This window comes from Monodon monoceros, unplaced genomic scaffold (assembly GCF_005190385.1).
Source record: "Monodon monoceros isolate NGI ecotype Baffin Bay Population unplaced genomic scaffold, NGI_Narwhal_1 Super_Scaffold_11, whole genome shotgun sequence".
NCBI classification, from domain to species: domain Eukaryota; kingdom Metazoa; phylum Chordata; class Mammalia; order Artiodactyla; family Monodontidae; genus Monodon; species Monodon monoceros.
The window spans coordinates 122887954-122907876 of NW_021703767.1; the positions used below are offsets into that span (position 1 = coordinate 122887954).

The 19923-nt window shown below is 47.3% G+C and overlaps 1 protein-coding gene across 2 annotated transcripts in view; it reads left to right on the forward strand.

The window, feature by feature from the left end:
- The first annotated feature begins 3764 nt into the window (after positions 1-3764).
- The window catches only part of NMNAT3 (nicotinamide nucleotide adenylyltransferase 3), a 115292-nt gene continuing 99133 nt past the window's right edge, over positions 3765-19923 (forward strand). Inside the window, exon 1 of one of the 2 annotated variants that reach the window (XM_029214338.1) lies at positions 3765-4035. In XM_029214338.1, the coding sequence (XP_029070171.1) occupies positions 3765-4035 (271 nt within the window). The remainder of the gene's footprint in view (positions 4036-19923) is intronic. The other variant, XM_029214339.1, reaches the window with a different exon arrangement.

The window sequence follows — 19923 nt, forward strand, 5'->3', positions numbered from 1 at the left end:
GAACAGGGTGGTATGGGAATGCTAGTTGTTTATGTCTGAGGTAGGTGGCCTGTTAGAAAGCTAAGGAATTGGGCAAATTACCTTGGGAGTTGGGGGAGTATACCATTTCGGTCAGCGAGAACAGCAGTGCAGTGGCTCTGTGGTGCAAACAGGCCCAGTGTGTTTAAGGGACAGCAGCAAAGCCAAGGAGACTGGGGGTGAGGAGTGGTCACTGTCAGAAGACAACGTCAGGGAGAGCTTGTCACAGCAGATCTTGTGAGGACCTTGGAGGCCACTGGGGAGAACTTGGTGTTTTATGCTAATTATGGTGGAAGTGGCTGAGGACTTCTGAGCAGGGGAGCGCTGTGGACTGATTCATATTTCAAAAGGATCACTTGAACTCAGTAGTAACTCTGGCCAGTGGAGCCAGGTTGACCAAATGGTGGTTTCTCGCAGAGGCCTGCTTCAACGGCCAAGTAGGAAAGACTTCACATTGGCATTATCTGTTCATTGCCTATGAGAAAACATCCACCTTTTGAAGTCCTTAAAGGGATTGGAAAGGTTGCCCTCTCTGATCGTTTTAAAAGTCCACCCGTCTCCTTTTTTCACATTTTACTTTCACCAGCCAAAACTTGACCTTTCTGAGAGCTCAGAAGGGAAGGTTATGGTCTCATCCAACCACAGAGGCTGACCCAGCCTGCAGTCCCATCATGATCTGTCCAAAAGCAAGTCTTCCAGAATGTCCTCAGGTCACACTTGTAGGCCTGAGACAGTATGCAGAAGGCACTTCATCAGGACACCATTAGGTGACAGAAGGAAGCTGCAGAATAGTTATAGCTTGATCTCATTTGGTAATCACATTTATATGCCTAGAACTAACTTGTAAAATGTTCAAAATGAGCTAACCTGTCAGTTCCAGTTTTCCCTTTAGAGACCTCCCTCCTTCAGCTCTTTCTTGGGTTGGATAATTCTGAGCCACGTTCTTTACATGTTCTTTGCTTTCTAGAATTTTCCTGCAGGATCAAGCTCCAATTATTTGTAACAGTAGCTGCCTTAGTAATGCATCTTTTATTGGACTCCCAAGTAAAACACTTGCACTTGAATCCTTGTCTCAGACTCTGCTTGAAAGGGACCTAAACTGAGATGTAAAATCCTCCTCCTTCCCGAGGCAGCATTACCTGGCCACTTCCTTGACTCTAATGGCAGATAGGATTCAGGAGAAATAAAACTTACCCATATAAAAGAGGTAAAAAAAAAATTATCCCTGTTATACCCATGATCCAGTAGCCCTGTGTGCCCTCAAGCAAAGGGCATGACTTTCATGTAGATAGTCCCTTATCTAGAGTATTAGGAGCTAGTTGTCTCCCCTGAATGGATTTCTCAACCACAGCCTTTTGCCCCTCTTTGATTTGGGATAAGTGAAGTTATTATGGTTATTATGTGAGGTTCTTACCTCCCACCACTAGGAGGCACCACTTCACACCTGGGAAGCTAGGCTTCCTCCTAAACCAAGCCTTAATATTCACTACCCCAGGGAAAGAAGCATCCCTTGCATGGAGAAGTCATTGCCCATCCCCCTCTTGCTCTCTGTGTCCAGCCTCTCCTTTCCTGGGTCAGGGCCCTGACTCAGAATGATTTAGCCCTTGATTTGAACCCAACCTGTGGTACCAATGCTACACACAGATTTTAAGTCCCTAACCTTTCTCACAAGCCTCCCACCCTGCTAGGAGACAAACCGCGTTATCAATAAGAGACCATCCAAAGATCATTATCCTTGAATTTTTTAAAATCTCAGAGTAAGAATGGCCTTTCTAAGTATGATACAAAATCCAGAAGCAATAATAAGAAAAGAGCAATAAATTTGACCACTGTTTAAAATTCCTGAGTTGTTAAAAAAAAAGGGCTGTAAAAAAGGGAAAAAAAAACATCTTCATGCGTATACCTATGAAGCCACTTAATCCTCCCCCAAAAGTTGTTGCCTCCAATTTCGCAGAAGGATCCTGAGGCTTTGGAGAGGTAAAGTGACTTTGCCCAAGGTCACCTTGTTGAGGCATATTTCACACTGTAAGGGAGTCACTTCTGATTCTTGGGAGCTGGACGAGGGAGGAAGGAGAGGAAGCAGGAGAGACACGAGGCAGAGCGGAGGAAGGGGAAGGACTGAACTCTCAGGAGAGGAGGGGTGTCAGGGAGGGTGTGGACACCGCTTCTTGAGTCTGAGTAAGCAGAGGTGGACCAGCCCCTTCACCTGTACACTTATTGGGTGCTAGCTGTGTGTCCCCAGTGCTGATTCGGGAGGGGACAAGGAAGGGCCCTCCTAAAAGTAGAGACGGTATGCCTGTCCAGCCAAGGTCATGGAAGCACTGTGAGAACCTGGTGACCCGGCAGGGGCCCAGAGCCAGCTTTACAAAACACTCCGTACTAAGAACCTGCCACGGATGCTAGGAAAAGCTGGGAATGAGGTGTGCAGCAGTCACAAAACCTTGACATCACCCTTGACATCTCTTTTTTTTGCACACTTCAGTTCACTCCATTAGGAAATCCTATTGGCAGAAACTGATGCATCTTGACCTTCACCGCCCCTGTAAGGACTGGGAGTTATGGAGGGTTCTGGGTGGGCAGAGGAGGCCAGGCCACACTGGGGAAGCAAATTCAGGAAATAAATTACCTGCGAAGATCTCAGAGGATAAGGACCTGAATCTCTAAGGCCCCAGCCTTTTGTTGTGATTGCTTTTTCCCATTCTAAATAAATTTTCATTTGCAAGGCTTGATTCTGTAGGGCTTTCTAAAACAGCCCTCCTACTCCCCTCCCCCCACAATTGTATACACTTCAGGCCCCAGAAAGCCTTCATCCACTCCTGATTTGAGGTCTCAGAGCTCACCAGGGCAGGACTTGAGAAGAGAGGTGTAAACTTGTCAGGAGAGGGAAGGCAAGGCAGCAGGAAGAGAGTAAATCCTCATCGAACATGGCAGAAAGTCAAGAGATAACTCAAGAAACCTCTATGTAAGCTTATTTTTTAGCGACAAGCAGGTAACCACTAGCTGAACTCAACGGGGTAAGTGTTATAAAGGACTCCGTGGTGGGGCGCAAGGGAGAGGGCTCTGTTGCTTCCATTATAAGAACATGTAGGTAATTTTATTTTCTAAAAAGTGCTCATGCATTACTTATATTTTTTAATTTGCTCTTTAAAAAAAAGTAAAAATAAAAATAAGAAATAAAGCGGAACGCAAAACATAGAAAAATAAAATGCAAAGGCTCACACAAGCCAGGGAGTGGGAGCAGAGGCGGGGGTGGGGGAGTGGGCGGGGCTTGGCGCAAAGGGGCGGGGCGTGGGACGCGGTCTCTTTAGGGCCCGCCCCCGGCGAGGAAGTCGGGCGCCGCGGTTTCTCTCTGACTCCGCCCACCTCGGGGGAGCCCTTGCGGTGCAGAGTCTAGTTCGCCGTAGGCCCTCTCCCCACCTAGAGGGTAGGAAGGGCAGGTGACTGGCTGCCCCACCGTAAAGGGCGGTGCGTGCGGAGGCCTGGAGCGGTCCTCACCTGGCCTTGGGTGCGGGGCCAAGCGCGGGCGAAGAGCCCCGGTTTGGCGCCGCCGGGCCTACAGTCCCCTACAGTCCCCAGAGGCTCGCCGAGTGCCTCTGCGGAGCCGCGCAACGCGCAGGTAAGCGCAGCCCAGGCCGGGCCTGTTCAGCCCGCCTTTGCCCTGGTGGGCGCCCGCCGAGACCTGGCCTGCACGCACCGGGGCGACAGGTGGCGGCGGAGTGCGGAGCTCGGTAACCCGTCTGGGTCGGATGAACCCCAGAACTCCTCCTGTCTACAACCGGCGCCACCCATTCTCGCCACAGCGTTATCGACCTAACCGCAGCACCCCTGTGGCTCAGACCCGAGCCCATCTTCAGCCCTCGAGCCCTCAACAAATGCAAATAAGGATCCACCAAATCCTGCATGCCGTTGAGTGCCCGACACTGGGCTCAGTGCTGGGGGGTACAGTGCGGTCCAACGAACGTAGTGCCCACCCCCCGTGGAGCTCGCAGTCTGGTAAGAGAGACCCACAGCAAATAGGTAATCTCCACATGTGAGTGTAAAAGTTAAAACTGAAAGATCTGTGAAGATAGGAAGTGCAGGGTGCTGGGAGAGCATTTAGCCGGTGGTCCCCATCTATAAAGGATGCTGGAGCTCACACTTCAGTATGAATGGCAGGGTCCCAAGGTGGAGAACGATGGAGTAAACACACTTGTTGGGAGAGAGTGTGGCTTGTTTGAGAAAAGGAAGGTCCTGCCCACTGAAAGCAGGGAGCAAAGCAAGTTTCCTAACTTCCTCCTCTGTAAAATGGGACTGTTCCTCCCCATTGACGATTGAGACTTTGCATGTAAATGACTTAGTGGTGTTCAAGCGCGCAGTAAGTGAAGTGAAGGTGAAGATTTCTGTGGATGGATCAGGTTTTAATCTGGCCTGACCGCAGGGTGCTGCCTCTGGGCACTCACTTCCCCTCTCCTGGAGTCCTGTCTCCTTGTCTGAGTAGAATCTCTCAAACAGCTTGTTCTCTAAAATGATGCCTGCTTTAGTCATTCATTCTTAAAATATTTAACTGGTGCCCACTTTACACTGGCCTTGCCCTCATGGAGGTCATGCAGGGTGGGCCAGGTGAAGAACACTGGTAGTCCCAGCCGTGGTGCTCTGGAGCCCAGAGGAGAGAGCGCCTGATCCAATGGCCTTGCCAGAGAAAGCCTCCTGCTTCCGTCAGGGCCAGGTATACATTTCCCAGAAAGGCTCACCTGTTAGTGCCAACACCGTGAATCCCCTGAGAACATAAGGGTCACGCTCCTCCACTTGAGCATGTTACTTCCTTATTTTTATTGGTGGCATCACCCCCCAAAACTGGCCAGAAAACTCCCAAGAGTCAGCAACCCTACTGGTCCCTTGCTGAGGACCCCCAGGGATTTAGGAGAGGTTTGGAAGCTTCAGAAAACACCTGGCTGGTGACTGCTTGGTATATTTTATTGGCTTGGATGATGCCAATTCCTTCTCTGGCTCGGTTTATACTGTTGATGGAAACTGCGGATTTGCTCCATGAAAACAGGCCAGGAGGCCCAGAGAGTGGAGAACACAGTTGAGAGAAGAGTCTGGCACTGTTTGTGAGTAGGGGTAAAAAAATTAAAAAAAAAAAGCAGAGGACAGGTGTTAACAGAAGGGTGCTGGGGGAAGAGGGGGAGAGGGCAGGCTTTGTGCAGCCACTCTGTTTCCCCTCGCAGACTGTGGCAATGCCACCTGCGGAGAGCAAAAGGAGAGCGATGGGTTAGGCAGTCACAGACCTGGGTTCAGGTTCTTATTTGTTACTTCCCAGCTCTGTGCCTGACCCTGGGCAAGTCACTTATTATCTGATTGTGCAAGCTTAAGACAGTGCTTGGCATCTAGTTGGCCCTGAAGAAATGTAATCTCCCTCCCTCTTCCCCTAAATGAACTAAAATAGGAGTAATAATAGTGCCTACCTAAGAGGGTTATTATGGGGATTTCATGAGTTAATGTACCTAAGATACATAGAGCAGCGCCTGACATGTAGAAGTTACTGCTGCTGTTGCTTTTGTTATTATTCCTTATTCTGGGTAAAAATTGGTGAAACAAGGCAGGCAGAAGATAGGAGGTGGGGGTGAGAGGTTGGTTCTGAGGAACTGTGCAGGGTGATTAGTGGGGGAGTTGTGTTATCTGTTGGCAGTGGTTTTACCGGAAAGCATCAGCCCTGGTGGGAAAAAGCAGTGTTCTGGGTGATAAAGGGCCTCTTGGGCTGCCAGGCTGTCAGAAGGCCTGAAGACTCAGGCCAAAGAAAAGACAGCAAAAGCATGGGGGAAAAACTAGGGTTGAAAAAGATCCAGCGTTGTCTTGTTTGGGTTGTCCCTAACCCACAGCTGGGTGTGGGTCCCTGGTGAGGAGCTGCCCCTGCGCCATGCTGACCCCTGCCCTCCTTTGGATATGGTAATTGCCTGAGACTGGTCCAGGAGCTGTGGAATCCAATTCTGTAAGCCCTGTACCTAGCAGAATACTGGGCCCATAATGAATGCATGAAAGAAAGAATGAATGAATGAACGAATGAACAAAGGAACCTAAACCCACAGATCAAATTTCTCAATGTGCAAGTGTGCTGTTAAAAGAAGGGAGTATGGGGCTCCCCTGGTGGCGCAGTGGTTGAGAGTCCACCTGCCGATGCAGGGGACACGGGTTCGTGCCCCGGTCCGGGAAGATCCCACATGCCGCCGAGCGGCTGGGCCCGTGAGCCATGGCCGCTGAGCCTGCACGTCCGGAGCCTGTGCTCCGCAACGGGAGAGGCCACAGCAGTGAGAGGCCCGCGTACCCAAAAAAAAAAAAAAAAAGAAGGGAGTATGAAGATAGGGAGAGAGAACTAATGTTTTTAGGCCCTTGCTAAGGGCCAAGCATTTTCATGTATGTTGCAGCTTAGTGATGAACACTGCAGCTTTGGAGTCAGATGAAGCTGCCTGTGTGACCTCACATGCATGACAGAAGCTCTCTGAAGTACAATTTTGCATCTGTAACCTGGGACTCATTGTCCCTCATTTGTAGGGCTGTTATGAGCAGTCAGTAATGCTCATATATAAGTGTGTGGTGTGCCGTCCTCAATGCACAGCACAAGGTCTGGGAAGTACTCAGTCAATAATAGCTGCTGTTATTATTATTATATTGATGAATCCTCCAGTGCTGTCCACTGTGATGAGGGAACGGAAGGCCACAGACACAGATGGGTGGCGTTGATTCTGAGCTCTGTCCCATCTGGAAGCAGAGGTTCTCTGCAGACAGCTTTACGTGCATTTCATGCATTACTTAAAGCACCTGACTACATGAAACCTTAAAAGGAAAAAAACTGCAAAATTATAATTTATGTGTCTTTCAAGTTCAGGTATTTTATCATCTAGATAAATCTTCTGTGCAACTATGTTAAACCACTTTGGGCTGTCGAAGCTTTTAAATAAGTGGCTCATCCTGACCAGTGTCTGTCTTTGCTCATTTATCATAGTTCCCTTGTAAAGACAGACAGATCCCATTTTGCAGGGCAGGCCTCAGGACGGCAGCTCCTGCCCCACCGTTTTAGCTATGTGGCTCTGCTAAATCACAGTGGACTTGTGACTCCCTCATCATTGTCTCTCTCATGTACACATAGACCCACAGCACCAATCTTGGAACTAGGAATAGAAAGGCGCTCTGTGGCTAGTGTGAATCTGGGGAAATCAACTCTGGGGAAATCACAGGTTCTCAGTGATGGGTTTGGGGGGTGAAAACGCCTTGGATGAAGGTGGCAGCGTCTTCTAGAAGTCAGGGCTATCTGCCCTTTCTACCCAGGAGTGCCATCTCTAGGTCTGGCCTCCTGCCCAGTAAAGGTCTGATCTGCATCCCCGTACCTTCCTGCTGTCCCTGTCTCTGGCCGCATCTGCCCCAAAAGCTGGAACCCCTGCAGCACCTGCAGGGGCACAGCCTATTGCAGGGAAGCCTTTCCGAAACAATCCTGTATTCCCATGGTCCCACTGGGCACCTCTGCTGGGCATGACTTTTCCAGCTACCCTGGCATTACCTCCTCTGTGGGCTGTGAGCGCTTCCACAGCTATTGGATTGAGCACCCCTGGTACCCAGCACCATGTCTTGTTCATTATCCTCCCTCCTTCTCTCCCTTTCTTCCTTCTGTACATTCTCAGGCAGTGTCCTGGGGATTAGAAAGCTGAGACAAAGTGACACAGTCTCCACCCTCCTGCGGCCCAAAGACATCATGAGACAGATTATTGGTAAAGACAGAATTAAGCACATGACCACACACACAATGTCAAGTTATAAACCAGATTAACTGCCATGAATGAGAAGCCTGGCATGCCAGGAGAACACATAAAGGTGGGGTAGATATAGAGATTTTGTCAGTATTGATATAGATAGAGGGGGCCCGGAAATGTTGGTTAGAAGCTTATACTGAATTATTTATGTACCTTTGAAGACTGTTGGATAGTATTTTTCTATGAATTGTGGCAAACAATATTTTATGCGGCCAAAGTAATCTTATGAGAATGTGTACTTTAAAAATCACTGAGCTTTGGCTTCAAAATGGGAAAATAATGCTAACGCTCCAGTTTCCTTAACCCTTTAGAGGTACAGAGCCCTCCTTGGATGTTGTCTCACTGGGTGTGCTAGCTCTCAGAATCTCTCATACTGGCTGGCGGCAACATACAGGTGTCCGGCTCACCTGGGGTAGATTGGGCATGGTGGGCATTGAGGCCCTCTCCCTTCAGAGTAACAGGGACCACCAAGAGCTTATATTTTTTCTCCTTCTTTGGTATCTCTGGGCACATCAGGCTGAGGTTCTGGCATAGATGTTATGACATTGTGTCTAGAGACCTGTCATTTGAGGGGAAAGAAGGGCAAAGCTGACTGTTCTTGTCTGGGTGTGTGGAGGACACCTGTCTGCGCACAGCTGAGGGAGGGCGGGATAGCTGGCAGCGACCTACCCCTTCAGAGCCCCGCCATCCCAGCGTGGTCCCTTGTCAGGACCCAGCGTCCTCCGGAGGCACACCACGCCTACCTTCAAGCCCAGTCAGTTCCTCTGAGAACAAAGAGAAAATCACACTCAAAGTCCAGTTTTAAATAAGACATGATCCAAACAGCCCCAGGAAGCATTCTCTCTCCATGACTAAATATTATTAGAGAGTTATTTTATTTATTTGGCCAGCGCTGATGACAAAATACATCTTCGATCCCCACCTGTCTCAGAGGTAGACCTTATTACAAGAGGTGAGCTGCCGTCTGCCCTGAAGCAAAGGAAGGAAAGTCGCATCGCTGTGCAGAAATTGAGCAGGCCTCCGCGCCAGTCTTGGTGGGGTTGGGCTTGACCACAGTATTCTCAGGGTACAGGTCTAATAGGCTTGTAATCGTGTGGCTCTGAGCCATGGAGAAAAGAAGTGGCTCTGGAAATCTGCCTTCCATAAGGCTGACACACAGTGACGGTATTTATTGCCTCTAGGAAGTGCATGTTAAGGGGTAGGTATTTGTGAAAAGGGTTCTAAGGAGTAAATGTGCCCATCAGTCAGCCTGGAACTTTTTAGAGCTCCTAAGATGGTTTTAAATTAGAGCCAGTCTTCCTTCCTGCCTTCCGCCTTCCTGTCATCAACCCCCTCCCTTGCTTCCTGTTATAAAAATGAACTGTCAAGGCAGGACACAGCCCAGGTAGGAGTGTGGGAACTCTCTTGACTTGCAGAGTTCACGTATTCAAGGCAGATGTGTAAGGGTTAGCGCCTTGATTCCGGTCCTTCCCACCTAGTTACCGCACTGGGAAGACAGGAGTGTGGAGCAAGGCTGAGCAACAAGGTCAACCTAATTGCCCCTAACCACGGCCACCAGCTGCTCTGCTCTCAGCCAGTCTGCTCGCCAAAAAGGGTGGGCAATTGTGGGGGGCGGGGGGAAGAATGATGAAAACAAGTGATGGAAACTAAGCTCAATTGGGGCCCAGTAAGTGGCATATGGGAGAGAATGAATGTCAGTGTCAGGGAATCCCACCAGGCCAGGTAAAGAGCAGGCTTTAAAAGGCTAGAAGTTTCTCTGTGAGCAGTTGATCATTAGAACAGAATGCCTGTTACACGAATTAGTGTGTAGGAGTCTAACTTGAAGTTATGATTGACCTTCAAATGTTCATTTTAAAGATCAGAAATTGGTGTTTATTGCATGAACCCTAGACTTAGTATCAAAGACTGCTTTGCTTTTTAATTCTCCCGTCGGGCCTTCTTCTGTGTAACACTTTTTAAAATTTAATTTAATTTTTTTTAATACAGCAGGTTCTAATTAGTTATCTGTTTTATACATATGAGTGTATCCATGTCAATCCCAATCTCCCAATTCATCCCACCACCACCCCTCCCCGTTTTCCCTCCTTGGTGTCCATACGTTTATTCTCTATATCTGTGTCTCTATCTCTGCCTTGCAAACCGGTTCATCTGTACCATTTTTCTAGATTCCACATATATGCGTTAATACATGATATTTGTTTTTCTCTTTCTGACTTCACTCTGTCTGACTTCACGTCTCTACAAATGACCCAATTTCGTTCCTTTTTATGGTTGAGTAATATTCCATTGTATATATTACCACATTTCTTTATCCATTTGTCTGTCGATGGACACTTAGGTTGCTTCCATGTCCTGACTACTGTGAATAGTGCTGCAAAGAACATTAGGGTGCATGTGTCTTTTTGAATTATGGTTTCCTCTGGGTGTATTCCCAGCAGTGGGATTGCTGGGTCATATGGTAGCTCTATTTTTAGCTTTTTAAGGAACCTCCATACTGTTCTCCATAGTGGCTGTATCAATTTACATTCCCACCAACAGTCCAAGAGGATTCCCTTTTCTCCACACCCTCTCCAGCATTTGTTGTTTGTAGATATTTTGATGATGGCCATTCTGACTGGTGTGAGGTGATACCTCATTGTAGTTTTGATTTGCATTTCTCTAATAATTAGTGATGTTGAGCAGCTTTTCATGTGCTTCTAGGTCATCTGTATGTCTTCTTTGGAGAAATGTTTATTTAGGTCTTCTGCCCATTTTTGGATTGGGTTTTTTTTTTTAATATTGAGCTGCATGAGCTGTTTATATATTTTGGAGATTAATCCTTTGTCTGTTGATTCGTTTGCAAATATTTTCTCCCATTCTAAGGGTTGTCTCTTTGTCTTGCTTATAGCTTCCTTTGCTGTGCAAAAGTTTTTAAGTTTCATTAGGTCCCATTTGTTTATTTTTGTCTTTATTTCCATTACTCTAGGAGGTGGGTCGAAAAAGATCTTGCTATGATTTATGTGAAAGAGTGTTCTTCCTATGTTTTCCTCTAAGAGTTTTATAGTGTCCGGTCTTACATTTAGGTCTTTAATCTATTTTGAGTTTATTTTTGTGTATGGTGTTAGGGAGTGTTCTAATTTCATTCTTTTACCTGTAACTGTCCAGTTTTCCCAGCACCACTTCTGTGTAACTTTTATGATGCTATTGGTCAACCTCGTCTTAATATTTTTGTGTGTGTGAGAAAGAGGATGCCAGTTTCTGTCACCCAGCTTATATTTTATGACTAATCCAAGGACTGTAGATGATGAAAGTAGGGGGGCTTCCTGTTTCAGATGTCACTGAATTGCTACCTTTTGCTTCTGGAATTCTGTCTTAAGAAAATAATCTGAACATTGGAAAATGCCACTGTGTGAAGATGTGTCATTATTTATAATGGTGAAAACTTAGAAGTGACTTGAATATCCAGTATAGGAGGGTAGTCAAGTTACAGAACACCAGGTTGGTTGAATATTTAAAAATAGGAAGATTAGTAATGAGAGAAGTCATTACCCGCTCAGTGAACAGAATACTGTTACATGAAAGATGTGTTCAGGAAAATGGTCTATGAGGGTTGCCTCAAGGGGACAAGAATTGCATTTGAACAGTGGAACAATGGATAACTTTCTTCCGTATTTTAAACTTTCTATACTGTTTTATTACTCCTGTAAAATCTTTCTTTAATTCTAAAACGAGCCAAGTTCAATAATGATCTTTGTGCTGTTTGCAATTTTAAGGTCACTGCATTCGTGGCCTTATCCTGATTAAATCTTTTACTCAACAGTTTCTGAGGCCAAGCTTCGCTCCCTGCCTCGGTGTCTCTGGTCGAGGGACATCCTCTGGGTCCACTGGCTGAGTGGCCAGGAGATGTGCTCCCTCTGGCTGTGTAGACTTAGATTCTCAGGGTCTTATAAGTTGGAGGAGGCTACTGCCCCTCCCTGCCCTGCAGCCTCATACCCCTCTGCCAGTCTCTCTCATCCCTGTTCCCCACCTAGTCCCCAGTGGTGGGGTAGGGATGGGGGGTTTGGGTTTGCAACCTTTGGGGGCTTCATTGGTAAAGTTTCAGCAAACTCTGCCCCCCGGCCCCAAACACACACTCACTCCCTAAGTCAGCAGTTGCCCGGGGCGGCCCTACATCACTCTGGCTTCTTGTCCAGCTTAGGCCTTGGTACTCCCTTACCTCAGGGCCTGGGTTTTACATTCTTGATGCCAGCTCTCCCAGTGTCGGCCCTGTCCCCCTCCGTCCTCTGCTGCCCAGTGCTGGCAGGGGCCTAGTGCTTGGCCAATGGTACGTCCTAAAGCAGCAGTTCTCATAGTCAGCTGGCCATACGTTGGGAAATCATGGCACGTGTCCTTATTTGAGACAAGGATTTGAGTCTGTGTGGTTTATTTGGAAGGAAATCCCAAAAAAAGAAGGGGAATAAGGAAGTAGGGAAATGAGCCAGAGAGGCACACCATCGAGCAGGTCACCAGCGTGGACCACTGGAGCTTAAACCTGCTGGGAGTTTCCGGCAGCCAGTGTGTAGAACACCCATTCCAGAATTGGCCTCTCCTGGGGATCGGCGGCTGGGTATATACACACCCTTGCGATCCGTCATTGGTTGAGCAAGGCTCCTTAGGGGAAGCAAATTCTCTGCGACTTCCTGCAGCTTCCAGTCACCAGGTAAAGCACCAGGGCAAAGGGATGCATGTGCTGACTCACAGAAGACGCTGGCTTGCTCTAAAACAATGAGTCCTGAGAGCTCAGGGCATAGCACGGACAGCGTCTGCTGTGCCGTTCTTCCCTAAACACCATGAACGTGATCAGTGCACTAAACTGAAAATAACCAAATCCATAATTCTGTGCTGAATCAGACCTGTTTATACTCAGTTGAAGACTGCCTTAAGAGTAGCCAACCTCAAAGTTTATGAAAACTCATGGGAAGAAAACCTTAGATAAGAAGAATATTACCACTCTTTTCCCTGTGAGTTGGGCTAGACTACCAATATTTGATTTAAGGGGCAGAACTCTAGTATTCTGCAGCCATGCACTTTGAGACCCAACACTTTAAAAGACGGCCTGAGTATATCATAAGAGTTATCTTTATTTTGGCAATGTTTCCCCCTCTCTTGTAGCTTGATTTTTTTTCTGTTTTTTTCAAGTGTAATACATTAAGATGACCTTAAAAGAAAAATTCATTGGGAGAAAACACTGAACCTCATTTGTATCAACCCATAATTATGTCTCCAGTGCCGTGTTTTAATATTAATGCTGGATTCACCGTACTGACACTGATACCGGAGGATGGGAGAGAATGTCTGTAGTTACGGCTTTAGACACTGTGATAAATGTTTTGTAGTCATTGCCTTTATATAGAAACACTCCATCTCCAATTAAAGATTTAGTAAGCACTTCATCAAAGTATCTGTTAACAATTGAGGAGTATAATATGGTTGTGCTGACATTTCAACTTAATTCACTCTATAGTTTGAGTCCCAATCCATTTTATATGCCTGTTTTTTTCTATGCATGGAGGAGGAATAATGGCAGAAATTTGGGGGCATATTGCAGATTCTAGAAACATTTCCATGTATTTATTATTATTGTCTGTTGGCATATTTGTCACTACAAATGAAGGCCTTACTCCAAGAGAAGATTTAAAATTGTTCATGTAGCAAGCTCAATAGGATTTAGTGGCTAAATCTCATATGCTTTGAGTTATGGGCATTTTAGTATTTGCAGAGAAGGGCATTCATTCAAGATCCCGGTATTTTAAAGAAATGAGGCCATTTCCCTTTAAGGCATGGTTTAATGTGTGTTCCATAAAGACCGGAATGGCGGAAGCTTGGTGCTAGTGCCCTATTCCTGTGTCCTGTGCACACAGCAGACATCACTCCCTGATACCCAAGCTTGCATCCTCCTCTACAAAGTGTTCCCTGCAGCCACTCCAGCTCATCAGTACTGGCTGACTAGATGAAGCCTATGGACTCCCCCACCTTTTTACTTGGCCTTGCCATTACTGTGCATGGTCAACAAAACAAAGGAATCTTTCACAGTCTCTCTCTAAAAAAAAAAAAAAAAAAAGGACCAACTCAAGAGGTAGTTTTTCCTCACCTTGTGCTTTTCAGTCGCCTCTTTGTTGTGCAGACGGTATCTACTCAATTTGTTAATGTTTGTCTCCCTTGTTTCGTTCTATTATATGCATTTTGATTTTTCCTTGTCTGCCTTTTCCCCTCTAATGTTGCTCAGAGGATAAAGCAGGGAGCCCCAAATTATTTGCTGTTTGGTCTCATCAAGTTTGGTTGCAGTGATTTATATTGATGGGAATGCATTGAGATTTTCCCTTTTTTCCCACCACTTCAGGAAGACTACTCTCCTGTAGAGAGGTCACCAGTGACCTCTGCATTGCCAAATCTTCCAGAGCTTTCTCTGTATCTTCGGGGTAACATTTGACACCTCTGACCACGCCCAGCTCTTGAACTCTTCTTTCTTGCATTTTCCTCCTTCTTCCCTGATGATGATTCTTTGACGTCTACCTGCTCCTTCCTCTGCTGGCATTTTCAGTGGGGCATCCCCAGAGGTCTCCTTCTCTTGCTTGTGCGCTCCACCTGGATGATTTCATTCCCAGCCCTGGTTTTTAGTGACCACCTTTACCTAGACGCCTCCTGCATCCTCAACTCCATCACATCCCCTCTCTGGAGCCCAGACCTTGGTACCCAGCAGCCTGCTGAATGGTCCTCATGGTCATCCAGAGTGATATGTTTCATTTGTTTGGACTATTCCTACTTTCATAGGGCCAACTAAATAGTTGCCCCCAGGGTGGTTTCTGCTACCCCCTTGGGCTTATAGGTAAGCTGTTCTAAGTGTGTCAGAAAGCTTCCATCTTGGAAAATCAAGTGTAAGACAGAGGCACAAACCAAGAACTGCTCCTCAAAACTTAAGGGATTGAAAGAAAACAGTTATTTGGTTCTTGTCTCTACAGTTCTGGGGGTTGACTGGACTCAGTGAAGCAGGTCCCACCCTGGGGCTCTCATCTAGTGGCAGTTAGTTGGCCATCTCAGTGCCCCCCCCTCACTCAGGGCCTAGTGGCTGGGACCTGGGCCGGGCCGGGCTGCTGGCCTCGGTTCCTCCCTGCAGGACAACTGGGTTCTTAGAACAAGCATCCCAAGAGGACCAGGTGGAAGTTCCGTCACCGCTCATGGCACACCCTCAGATGTCTCAGAGTGTCATTTCTGCCATATTTACCTGCCTGCCCAGCTACAGAGGGACAGGACATAGACGTGCTTCTCAACAGAAGGCACGTCAGCATCACGTTGTAGCTGTGTTGGAAATGCACCTAAGCCACAGCCCCCAAACATGTCTAACTATCCCTTTGAGAACTACCCTAAATGCCACAGAAGCTTTACCTTTTATTTAAAATGTTTTTGGAATAGGTAACATATTTACATGATTGGAAAGTTAAAAAAAATGTAAATGTATTCAGTGAAAATGGTCTTTCTCATCCCATATCCCATACCCTTACCTCCCCATAGACAACCACTGTTCTGTTTCTTTATAATTCTTTGCGAGTTTATAGGTCTTTTTTATATTTCACCCTTATACAAAACACAGTATTCTATACTCACCATTTTGCATTTTGCTTTTTTTTTTTTGCTTAACAATATGTCTGGGAGAGATTTCCATAGCAGTACATAAAGCATTCTCTCCTTCCCTCTCTCCCTTCCTCTCCATCTCCCTCCCTCACAGATACACAGTATTCCACTGAGCGGCTTTACCCCAGTTTACTTAACCAGTTCTCTGTGGGTGGGCCCCGGGCTGTTTGCAGTCTTTCTCTATGACAGATGCTGCTGCAGTGCATAACATACGTATGCCATCCTTCATGCGAGACAATAAACTAGGAAATCTTCCTCAAGGGCCCCAGCCTGTTATGTGCATCCTCTTCTCATAATGCCTCGCAGCTCCTTCCATCGTGCACTTACCTGCCTCCTCTCGCTGGACTGTGGGCTCCCACGGGTCATGGGCTGTCCGTTGTAGCTCATTTGCACACTGCCTGGCACAGGAAGCTCTGTGTCCACAGTGTGCAGAGGAGGCCTGTGGCGAGGAGGGGGAAGAAGGAAGAGTAGGGAAAGGTGACTGAGTACAGGTTTCTGGGTGGCCTGTGATCCACCTCCTCTAATTTCATGTGGAGCCTCATCTCTTAGTGACAGGTACCACTTGAGGCCTAAGTGGGTCCTCCCTCAGTCCCTGAAACTGGAACCTGGTCCCACCCTATCCTGCCTAGCTTCATGGCTGTACCCCAGGAGGCGTGGGCCCAAAGCCCAGTTTTTGTGCAGTCTCCCTGTTCAACCCAGGACCACTCTCTGACAGCTTGTCCTTTCCTGCTTGAGGAAGTGTCCTTAAATCACATATTTTTACTCTGCTAGGAAATGTATTCCCTAAGGAATATAGATTGTTTTTGTTAAATTAAGGAGGCTAATCTCTAACTCCCACAGGAAAAATGGACAGTTATGCTAGTTGTTTTAAAGAAGGCTTTCTGGGGATGTTCAAGATTCTGTTACAAGGAATGGAAACCTCACTCAAACTAAGTCAAGCAAAACTAGGAATATGGCTATTAGAATAAAAAAGTTTCGGGGTATCAGGCACAGCTGGATCCAGGTGCTCAGATCATGGCACCAGGAAGTACACCTTCTCTATCTTTCAGCAGTTCCACTGTGAACACCACTGTGTTGGCTTCACTCTCTGAGGTAGGGAGAATGGCAGCTCCAGGCTTATGTGGAGTTTACAGCTCCTGATTTCAGAAGAAGATACTCTTTTGTCCAGTGTTCGTATTGAAAAGGGGCTCTGATTTGTCCTATAGTTAAAGTTTTCTGGCCATCTTGATTGACAGACCTTCCAGAATCATAAGGAGTGGTAGCAGAGCAGTTTCCAAAACAGAGGGACGCAGGACCAACACATGGAGTGGCCCACTGCAGATGGTGATTCAAAGTTCAAATTTCAGACCGTGAGAAGTACCTGAATTGGAGGTGGTAGGCCTGGGAGTGAGTTAAAACAAATTCTGTGCTCATCTCTCTATTTTTGAATGTGTTTGAAATTTTCTGTAATAAAAAGTGCTTTTTAAAAAAAATGCATTATAAAAAGGAAAAGAAGAGGAGCTTTTTTCTGCCTTGCTTTGGGAACTCTCAACAAAAAAGCCTGCGCATCCCTGTATGTTTACTGTCTGATTTTCTCACTCTCTCATTTTCTTTTCATTGTGTAAAGAAACCTTAATCCTTACTCTCCTCTAAGCTGGGGATTGGGAGGAAAACACATAATAGTTGACTTAAGATTTGTGTGGTGTGCTGGGAGGGGCATGGGGGTAAGGCAGTCAGGTGTCCGTAAGTCCATATCTCCATGGTTCCCAGGACAAAAGGCTTGGAATATTCCAGGTAGGGGAAAGAAGGAAGTCGATGCTGGCTCCCTCTAATGGTCAGTACTAGAGCCTCAGTTAGTGTGGACAAGATGAGGTGAGTTTCATGGGGTCCTGGGCTTTCTCACATGTGTTATTAGGAGAAGGTCAAGATCCTCAGACCGTCACAGACTGGCTGCTAGGAGATACTTTAGAGTGCTTAGATAGCCTTTTCATTTTGTAAGTGAGGAAACTGAGGCCAGAAGGGTTGAGTGACTTGCCCAAGGTCACAAAGCGAAGTAGCAGGAGCAGAGCTAGATTGGAGTCCCCATAATCTGACATCTGAGTCTGGTACCACTTAATAGCTGTGTGACCTTGAGCAAGCCCCATTACCTCTCTGAGTTTCAGTCTCTCTCTGGTGGACAGAATAATGGCCCACGTCCCAATCCCTGGAACCTGTGAATAGGTTTGGTCACATGGCGTGAGGGAGTTAAGGTTGCAGATGAAATCAAGGTTGCTAATCCGCTTACTCTAAAATTATCTTGGACCGTCCAGATGGGCTCGATGTAATCACAAGAGTCCTTACAAATGAAAGAGGAAGGCTGGAGAGGCGGTCCGAGTGATACAGTGTGAGAAAGACCGGGCTGGCCACCGCTGGCTGGGAAGATGGAACGGGGCACGAGCCAAGGAATAGGGCGGCCTCTGGAAGCTGGAAAAGGCAAGAAATGGATTCTCCCTTAGAGCCTCCAGAAAGGAATGCAGCCCTTCGACACCTTGGTTTTAATCGAGTGAGACCTCTTTTGGACTTTTGACCTCCAGAAGTGTGAGATAATAAAATGTATATTGTTTTAAGTCACTGAGTAAAGGAGGGTAATCATGTCTTTCTTGAAAGATTGGAGTGTGGAGTCAGGGAGATATTGTCCAAAAATTACACAGCAAACTCCTGGAATGTATCAGATGCTTAATAAACAGTAGTGTTGATGGTGGGCAGCGGTGGTGGCGGACAGTGGTTGTCATTAACACAGCGTAAAGGAGGAGGAGCTGATGGCAGGTGGTTTTGAAGAACCAGGGTTGGTGCCTTGAGGTGAGGTTCAGGGCTAGCGGCAGGCCAGTAGGAGACACCAGATGGCCCAGGTGGGCGGCCAGAGGCCCCGTGCAGGGAACGCTTCTGCTCTGATGGTCCAACGGCCTTCCTCCCCCTACTCGTCAGCACTTCCATCTGGCAGCACCGTCCTGCATGGAGGACACGGGAGCTGGGAAGGGCCCGCCCTAGGACCTCTTGCATCAGGCAAGCCCTACCTTAGAGATCTGCAGGGTGCGGGCCTCTCTCTGCCTGGCCCTCACTCAGTCTCATGCCTTCAGCTGCCCTTACGGCCTTAAAGGGGATCACTGCCACCCCCAGTGGCAGCAGCAGAACTTCAGTGAGCTCGTTACTGCCCAGGCCGTGTGCTAGGCGCTCCACGACAGAGCCTGTGTCACTGTCTCCTTCAATCTTCATGACTGCCCTCTGAGGCAGGCCTTATCTCCCACATTACAGAGGAGCACACGGAGGCTCCCAGAGCTCAGGCGGCCTGCTCAAGGCAAGCTTGTCGCTGGCAGAGCTGGGCCTACAGGTGGGTTCGTCTGATCAGATCCAGCCTCCTGGACAAGACTGGTCACCGAGTGGGAGACGGCTGACTGGAGGGGCCTGGGAGCGCTCTGTTTGGATGTGGTGGCACTGTCGGGGCGAGGTCCCCCAAATCTCCAGAAGGGGACCCCACTTGAGGGAATGCCCCTCCACCTTCTCGCACCTCTGGGAATGATGGAGCCCCCAGGTGGGACAGAGGTGAGCACATTTGCCTCCTGGGGACCTTGCAGGGGCATTCACATCTGCTCTGTCTCTCCTGGGGTTGCCCAAACTGTATTGATATTTTATTTCCTCAAAAGATATACGCTGACATTTGGACCTGTCTTATATGATATTGAGGAATTTTTGTTAATTGTTGTTAATTTTGTCAAGTGTGATCATGGTATTATGAATAAGTAAGAAAGTGGCCTTGCTTTAGAAAGTGTCCTTTATTTTCGGAGTATTCAGAGGTGAAATGTCATGGTGTTTATAATGTGCGTACTTATACTTCCAGCAGAAAAAAGGTGAAGTAAACTTGGAAACACGTTAATGAGCATTTGGAGATGGCTGTGTTGCAGTCCATTACACTATTTCCTCTACTTTTCTGTATGATGTAATTTTTTATAATAAATAGTTGTTTGTTTGTTCTTTAAGTCATTTGCTGAGGCCTCAGGATGTACTTTGTCTTGGTCTGAATTAGACACAGCTCTGCACTCTGGAGACCCACAAATAAATGCTGGCAGTGGTGGGCGGAGCTTGGGAGCAGAGGCAGAGGGGTGCAGGGCGTGGGTGGGGCAGCCCTTGGAGGGGCGGGCTCCTAGGGGGAGTCACTTAGTGGGACCAGATTCTGGCTCTCCCAGTTGTGGTTGCTGTCCTAGAGCTGTTTGTAGTCAGTCCAGAGTCAGGTAACTATGAGACAGCTGGCCTAGTCTTTTTTGATGCCTGATCACAGAGAGAGTCCCTGCAGTGTTCAACCGTCCTTCCCAAGGCTGCCTGATTTGTCTTTCGTGGTGGCATTCCGCCTTTGCTGTGTTAGGCTAAGAGAAAAGGACCATGGTGTTTTGTCCAACATCTTCTCATGGTACGTACACTTAAGACAAATTCCACTTGTCGCTGCCGATCCCCCAGCACATTTTCT